General features: G+C 34.6%; 1 protein-coding gene across 3 annotated transcripts in view; it reads right to left on the bottom strand.

Annotated features, from left to right (window-relative positions):
- Nucleotides 1–581: 581 nt before the first annotated feature.
- Nucleotides 582–8,677, bottom strand: part of hip1rb (huntingtin interacting protein 1 related b) — a 61,909-nt gene continuing 53,813 nt past the window's right edge. For all 3 annotated transcript variants that reach the window (XM_060884336.1, XM_060884337.1, XM_060884338.1), the window contains exons 30-32: nucleotides 7,261–7,322; nucleotides 6,882–7,094; nucleotides 582–3,026 (exon numbers count right to left, since the gene is read on the bottom strand). In XM_060884336.1, the coding sequence (XP_060740319.1) occupies nucleotides 3,018–3,026; nucleotides 6,882–7,094; nucleotides 7,261–7,322 (284 nt within the window). In that variant the 3' untranslated portion in view covers nucleotides 582–3,017. The remainder of the gene's footprint in view (nucleotides 3,027–6,881; nucleotides 7,095–7,260; nucleotides 7,323–8,677) is intronic.

The following is an 8,677-nucleotide window of genomic DNA, read 5'->3' as shown; positions in this document are numbered from 1 at the left end:
AGCAACCAAGAGCTCCTGGAACTGATGGGTCAGGGTAAATTCCGAGTTCAACACAGCCCCAACACTAATTCCTTCATGCTTTTTCTATTAGGCAGTGCATCAGTGGCCTGATGCAGAGGGACAGTACCAACACTAATTCCTTCATGCTGAGGTCCCTGCCTGATGCACTGCCTAATAGAAAAAGGGATTGCTGTGGATAGGGCCACCTGGAGACTGTCACACCTGCTTTGAGCCATTGTTGAATGGCTCAAAGCAGGTGTGACAGTCTCCAGGTGGCCCTATCCACAGCAATCCCTTTTTCTATTATGTACAATATATACATTTAACTATAGGCAACATTATATAGTTTTGCATACAGTGCAATTTGAATAAAATATTTATAAAAATACATATAAACTTTTAGCACATCATTAAAATAGATCAATTATAAATAATTTATAATTAGAAAAAAAATATCAATCATAACCATACGATACTAAGGTCACAGAATATTAGTCACACATTTGCTTGTTTGAACTACACTCATTTTCACAGTGGCTCTGTGCAAAGCAATGCAACAAATCACAACTCCTTCAATCAAATATTTTTACTCAACGTTTATTAATTACAGGGAGTCAATCGGAAATAATTAAAATATACAGACAGAAATGATATTACAACGATTCTAAATAAACAGAGAAGAAAGAAATAAAGAACCTGAAGAACCTGTCATAGAATCAAAAAAGACAGGAGTTCCACAATCTACTCTACACATATTATCTCTCTACACCCTCAACCAAAGTAACATTCTAAATTTGACCTTCAAAAACTGTACAAAAAATATTCCGGAACATGCTTTTTAAAATAATTTTTAAAAAGCTTATGGCCATTAGCACCATTCAGAAGGACCTAATCTGTGATTCTCTTTAACAAAAACCCTGCCATAAATCATCAGTTTAGACAAAAAGACAAAATAGTAGAAATAAAGTTAAGCAAATTAAAACCCCATGTGAATGCTGTGATAGATACTTGTGCTTTATCTAAAATATGTAAATTAATTCATTTGACTGATCTTTCGGCAATGTATTCACTTTTGTCAGTTTTCTATGGGTCTTAAATAAAATTATTTTACCTGCTGTATTTTGCATATATAGCAGTTCTTACAGCAGCAGATCTGCATTCCCATACTGAGTAGTGTTATGTACATCTTTTTTATGTGAGAACAAAATACAGAATTCTAATATCTAATAAAGTGTTAGGGAAAACTTTTATTAGTGTAACTGTATTGACATAATATTTATAACAGATACATATATAAGCCAATTCTTTCATCATCATATAGTGATACTTGATATTATTTAAAGCCCCTGTCAAAATGATTCCAAATGTTAAAATTACTGAATGCTTCAAAGAGAGTAGGTGTATTTTGTACAAGTTTTACTGCGACATCAAGTAAACCGAGACAATTAAATTTAGCAGCATTCATTTTCTGGCCCGATAAGTGAAAGTCAAAGCTTGTTACTAAACCCCCACAATGTAACTGATTGATTGTAATAACATGACGTTATTCAGGTGGCATGATAAAAGTGGGTGAGGTCACCCTCAAACAGATGATGATGTTGATTCTCAAAATATATAGACAAATATAGAGGCCTAGTGTAAATACGTAAAATGTGTAAAATAGCCATAATTGACTACTGCAGAGCATTAATTATAAAATTTGTTGTGGTTTTATACTATGGATTTTTTTTACTTAATCTTCCATAGTAAATAGTTAGAAGATTGATGACTGCATTATAAAACTGAAGATTTTAAAAATCCTATTACTGGGGGATGTAACGAATAACAGCTGATGTATTGCAAAGATAAATATATTGAAATCTGAATTACTGATATCATGACGAATGCCACAAATGAAAAACTATTCAAATACTTCACTGAAGATTGAAAATGCTAAACCATGAAATGTGTTTCTCTAATTACTTAAAGTAAAAAAAATTTCACTCAGTTCAGACAAAGGTCATGCATTTAAAAAAAATATAACAAATATTTTCCAATCATACAAACATAGTATATCTTGAGGATTTAAAAAAATGCATATTTTTTAGATTCTAAACCTTTTAGTTTAGAGCTTAGTGAGTTTTTATTATACAAACAATATGGTAATTTTTTTTTAAGATTTTCGGTGTACTCATGTGCATGAGAAGTATTATAAAAATGTATTAATTAGAAAATGTACAGCTTGCCTACCATTTATCTGTACATATCATGTTTGTTGTAAACATTTGTTGGGGTAAAGGGGATTCTGAAGCAGATGGCCAAATCTGATTAATACTTTGTTAGCACTGACACATGTTGCATCAAAAAGTCCTGTCCACTTGAATTGGGAATTTTGGGGGTGGGGTGTTGTGGTAAATGAAAACTAATAATGGTGTTTATTTTGCAGCCACTGTTTAAGAAACCACAGATGCTATGGATAAGTTTACTTGTACAATGTAGTTATAAACATTTGTTGACATGGGCTTTGAATAATGATTTCAAGAAATTTCATAAAATAAATCAGCTGTAACAATGATGATTATTATTTTGATTCAATTATTATAAATAAGAAAAAGTTATAAATTATGTCTATCCACACCAACCCCAAATAATAATAATACAACAAACCATACAACAAAAAAAATGTAAAACTGAAAAAGGCCTGTTACTGTTATTTATTATACTTTGCCTTGCTATAACATAGGCGATTTATAAGCAGAATTTCAGACATGACAGTTTTTGATTGTGTTTAATACCTAAAAATTGACAGGATTAGATATGCATCACTAGTAGCTCAGATTTAAAAAATATATTTTCTCAGCACTTAACGAAGACAAAATTAGCTAATCAAAATTAGCTTGTTTTATTTGTAACATAAACGTACTAGAAAGAAGAAGGAAAATGGAAGAGAGTTATTAAAAAAACTAAATCAACAAACAAAAAAAAAGGTTGTCCAGTAATTTAAAATCCAGTTTTGATGAACTTCGTCCATGGGATATTTACCTGAACTGAAAGGAAATGATTGAAAATTGCAAGTGAATAATGTACTTAAAGATAATCTTATAATAAAACTGATAAAATGAATTAGAAAAATGCATTAGAGGGCAATAAACACATTTTCACAACCAATTTCTGATACAGTACTGTGCAAATGTTTTAGGCAGATGTGAAAAAAATGCTGCAAAGTAAGAATGCTTTTAAAAATATCATTGTTTTTATCAATTAACAAAATGGAAAGTAAACAAACAGAAGGGAAATCCAAATCAAATCAATATATATGACCACCCTCTGCCAAAAACACCATCAATTCTTCCATGTACACTTGCACACAGTTTATAAAGGAAGTTGGTAGTTTTCTATCTTGGAGAACTAATAACAAATCTTGGATGGATGTAGGCTGCCTCAAATCCTTCTGTCTCTTCATGTCATACTAGACTGACATCCCTTTTTAGACCTCTTTTGTCCCAACTACTCCAGATGAGTATACCTGTGTCCCACTGATTTCCGTCTGTTCTTTGTTGACGACTACGGTGGCCGGGAAGTGCAAAACAAATTAACAAAACCCAAACCAAATTAACAAAACCGAAAACACATTAACAAAACCCAAAACACATTAACAAAACCCAAACCAAATTAACAAAACCCAAAACACATTAACAAAACCCAAAACACATTAACAAAACCCAAACCAAATTAACAAAACCCAAAACACATTAACAAAACCCAAACCAAATTAACAAAACCCAAACCAAATTAACAAAACCCAAACCAAATTAACAAAACCGAAAACACATTAACAAAACCCAAACCAAATTAACAAAACCGAAAACACATTAACAAAACCCAAACCAAATTAACAAAACCCAAACCAAATTAACAAAACCCAAAACACATTAACAAGTCAGACAACCCGGAAGCGGTTGGTATAATTTGTTAATGGAAACTTACCATCATCGGACGAGACACCTTTCATTCACCTTTATATCTTTAATGACAGTCGTCTTGTCCAATGATCGGTAAGTTTCCATTCACAAACTATACCTACCGCTTCCGGGTTGTCTGAATCGGTGCATGAAACACATTAACAAATCAGAAAACACATTAACAAATCAGAAAACAAATGAACAAATCAGAAAACACAACGACATTTCAGACAACTCGGAAGTGGTTGGTATAGTTTGTGATTGGACAAGACGCCTGTCACTCAAAGTATACATGAAGTTCAACAGTCTGCCACAGGGAAAAGTTGGAATGGATGGATGGAATGGATTACTGTGGATTAATTCTGTTATTTTCTTGAACGGAGAACTTTATTTAAACGGAGAACTTTACACATTACACATAAGATTCCATACCTGTATATCTTGAGTGACAGGTGTCTTGTCCAATGATCGGTAAGTTTCCACTCAAAAACGATACACTACCGTTTCTGGGTTGTCTGACTTGTCGTTGTGTTTTCGAATTTGTTAATGTGTTTTCTGATTTGTTAATTTGGTTTGGGTTTTGTTAATGTGTTTTGGGTTTTGTTAATTTGGTTTGGGTTTTGTTAATGTGTTTTCGGTTTTGTTAATTTGGTTTGGGTTTTGTTAATGCGTTTTGGGTTTTGTTAATTTGGTTTGGGTTTTGTTAATTTGGTTTGGGTTTTGTTAATTTGGTTTGGGTTTTGTTAATGTGTTTTCGGTTTTGTTAATTTGGTTTGGGTTTTGTTAATGTGTTTTCGGTTTTGTTAATTTGGTTTGGGTTTTGTTAATGTGTTTTCGGTTTTGTTAATGTGTTTTCGGTTTTGTTAATTTGTTTTGCACTTCCCGGCCACCGTAGACGACACAACATCTTCCGATGTAAAGTGGGAAAGTAAGCATAATGTGTTTTATCTGTTGCATTAAGTTTCCTTTGCCTGACCACTGCATCAACATTGCCCGTTTGTTTGTGCTTCCTCGATAGCTTGAACAGAACCCCAGTCTGCTTTAAAATCTTTGCCTGAGAGAGACCTTGCAAATACAGAAGAACTACCTTGTATCTTGCTATACTCAGTTTTGCTGTGGTGTGTGACCTATGACATGAAACTGTCTTCTACAACTTCACCAAAGTAGCAGATTTTGTCTGTTCCTCACCCAGTGTTAAGCCTCTTACACAGCTGTTTCTGTTTCAGCTAATGACTAGCTAATTCTGTTTATTTGAAAAGTTAAGTGGAATATGAATTGATCGCCAAAAGGCATAAAGTTTTATACAATTTTAGAGTGATAAATTTAAAGCAGCACCCTACAAGGGAATGGGAACCCCAGGAAACATAAGCTCTCAGAAAACTTTGACCAAGATACCAGACCTTAATTAGCCTGTTAGGGTCATGGCTTGTTTACAGTTATCATTAAGAAAGGCCAGGTAATGCACATTTTAAAGCTTTTTAAATACGCAGACTCCTCTAACCTTGTCCCAACAATCAGCCATGGGTTCTTCTAAGCATTTGCCTAGCACTATGAAAATTTAAATTATTGATGCCCACAAAGCAGGAGAAGTTCATAAGAAGATAGTGTTTCAGGTACTGATTTCCTCGGTTGGGAATTTAATTAAGAATTGGCAGTTAACAGGAACAGTGGATTTCAAGATTAGGTCTGGTAGAAAAGCAAGTCAAACCCCTCCTTTGACAGCAAAAGTCCTCCAGGAAGATTTTTCAGACTCTGGAGTTGTGGTTCACTGTTCAACTGCTCAGAGACAACTGCACAAATATGGTGTGTCCCACAAAATTCAGCATTTGAATTGCTAAAGTACATTTACACAAACAAATGAATTTCGTAAAAAAGGTCCTGTGGACTGATGAGGTTAAAATAGAACTCTTTGGCCACAATTTTCTCCAAATATGTTTGGACTTTATTAATAGTACACCAGTCTAACTGTTAAGCATGGGGGTGGATTGATCATGCTTTGGGGTTGAACTGCAGCCAATGGCGCGGGAACATTTCACAGGTAGAGGGAAGAATGGATTCAATTATATTGCAAATTCTGGTAGCAAACATCATCTGTAAAAAAGCTGAAGTTGAAAGAGGATGGCTTCTACAAATGGATAATGATCCTAAACACAAAAAACACTAATCATCAAAATCCATGATGGACTACCTCAAGAGGTGCAAGCTGAAGGTTTTACCATGGCCCTGGCCTAAACATAATTGAAAATCTGTGGATAGACCACAAAAGACATGCATGCAAGAAGGCCTAGTAATCTCACAGAACTGGAAGACTTTTGTCTGGAAAAATGAACGAAAATCCCTTAAACAAGTACAGAAAGACAGCTGGCTACAAAAAGTTATACTTGCCAAAAGGTGTGCTACTAGGTACTGTACATACTATTTTATCTTATTTTATTTTAACTTTTCTGTTATTTTGAAATTGTGAAAGATGAAAATATAAAAATTTATTTTGTTTAAAATATAAAGGGAATATGTCATCTGTAACTTTATGCCTTTTGGACATCATTGTATCATTTGCTTAACTGTTCACAAAAACTGGGTGAACACCTTACTCTGATCCAACAAATTCACTGACTTTGGCTTCAAACCAGCATCAATTCTTACACCTGCACAAAGAGTATTCAAACCAAATATTGCTTTGATTTAGATTTTTCTTCTATTTACTCACAAATAGATTCTTTCTTAACAACATTTCTTCCCACCTGCTTAAAGCTTTTGCACAATATAATATAATATAATATAATATAATACAATATAATGTAATGTGACAAGTTACATTTCCTTTCGCATTCCTTTGTCCATTTCAAGTATCATTACTTTCATTTGTAATCAGTGGAAATCTATATTCTAAACAGACCATTTGATGAGATGGAAATTAAGTTGTCTGTAAAAAGGTCTTACCATGTTTTTTGTAGGAATGTTTGGTTTCTGAGCAAGAGCTGGTTTCTTCATTAATGTGGGTTTGGGGGAGGAGGGGAATGTTGGAGACATGGCATTGTCATCTTGGCCTAACTGTTGCAGTGGAACCCCTGCTATCTCATAATGCTTTTTACGTAACTCTCCGAGCCGTAGGCGCTCATTTCCAAGCATGCTTTCCAACTCCAGGACCTTCACCTGAAGAAAGTAGGATTCTATGGATTATAAAGATCAAAACCTTCCTGCTTGGTCTTGGAGTTATCAATTTTACAACTGTGTTTATTTTTCTAATCTATTTCTATACTATGTTTATATAAAAAAAAATCTATATTAAAATAAAAAAAAACAAAGTGGGAGGACAAACCTGGGACTCCATTTCCTCTTTCCTCAACTTGATCAGAGACATTCCAGAGAAGTCCATAGTATCTATATACCATAAGATAAATACATATCTAGCTGAACATTTTTTTTAAATTATGAACAAAGCATATGAACAGTATGAACCAATCCTTCCCATATACTGAGGAGTACTAAGTATTCAGACACCTTTTTTAATAAATACCTCCATATTGTCTTTTCACTTTGTATTTAAAAAAAAGTACTAATAAGCAAAAAAACATATGTTTAAAAAGGTCTTGAAAGGAAAAAGTTGGCTGCAGATTGCCCAAATTAGTCCTTTGTTACAAAGATGTTGCTGGCAGTTATTGCTTTGAGATGTCAATGGTAAGAAATGACTGGTAAACTACGATTTAAATCTAAATTTCAATAGCCATCATCACATTGATACAAATACAATCCTTCAACATCAAAGAAACATAAAACTTTTAACAGACAATACCATGAGTCCTACTTGAAATATGGATTTATTGGGACAGGTGATTCCCACACACCAACCCCGCTCTGCATAGTTTGCGGCGACCAGCTCTCTAATGAGGCAATGAAACCTTCAAAACTGCTTCGCCACTTGAAAGCCAAGCACCTGTCCATCAATAAAGGAGAATGCACTGAGAGCATCATATTTGGTGGCTAACCATATTGCTAAGGCTAAAAAGCCATTCACTATCGGTGAAGAATTGATCTTGCCCTCCACTAAAGACATTTGCCGTGAACTTCTAGGAGAGGCTGCTGTGGAAAAGATAGCACATGTGCCTTTGTCGGCTGGCACTGTGACTAGGCTCATTGAGGAAATAGCCAAAGACATTGAGACACAATTGTTGAAGAGGATTAATACATCACCGTGGTACGCACTCCAGGTTGACAAATCTACAGATATCGACAACAAGACAATACTACTTGTTTATGTGCGATATTTATATCAGGAGAATGTGCATGAGGATTTGTTATGTGCACTATCTTTGCCAACCAATACGACAGGAGCAGAACTGTTCAAGTCACTGGATGGTTAGGACAACTAAATCGGTCCGTTTGTGTCCGCATATTCACAGACGGACCTGCTGCCATGACCGGACGACTGTCTGGTTTAACTGCTCGGATAAAGGAGGTTGCACCTGAGAGTGAATCTACGCATTGTATCATTCACAGGGAAATGCTGGCAAGCCGAAAAATGTCACCGGAATTTAACAGCGTATTGATTGATGTCGTTAAAGTTATTAACCACATCAAAGCACATGCCCTTAACTCGCTCCTGTCTGAGCAGTTTTGTGAGGAGATGGACGCAGAGCACAGATGCCTTCTCTTATACACAGAAAAAAAATGGTTATTCAGAGGAAAATCGCTAACCAGAGTATTTGAATTACGAGAGCCATTGCAAAGATTTCTCT

Source organism: Tachysurus vachellii, chromosome 12, assembly GCF_030014155.1.
Source record: "Tachysurus vachellii isolate PV-2020 chromosome 12, HZAU_Pvac_v1, whole genome shotgun sequence".
In the NCBI taxonomy this organism is placed as follows: Eukaryota; Metazoa; Chordata; class Actinopteri; order Siluriformes; family Bagridae; genus Tachysurus; species Tachysurus vachellii.
This window is presented reverse-complemented; position numbering and strand designations above follow the sequence as displayed.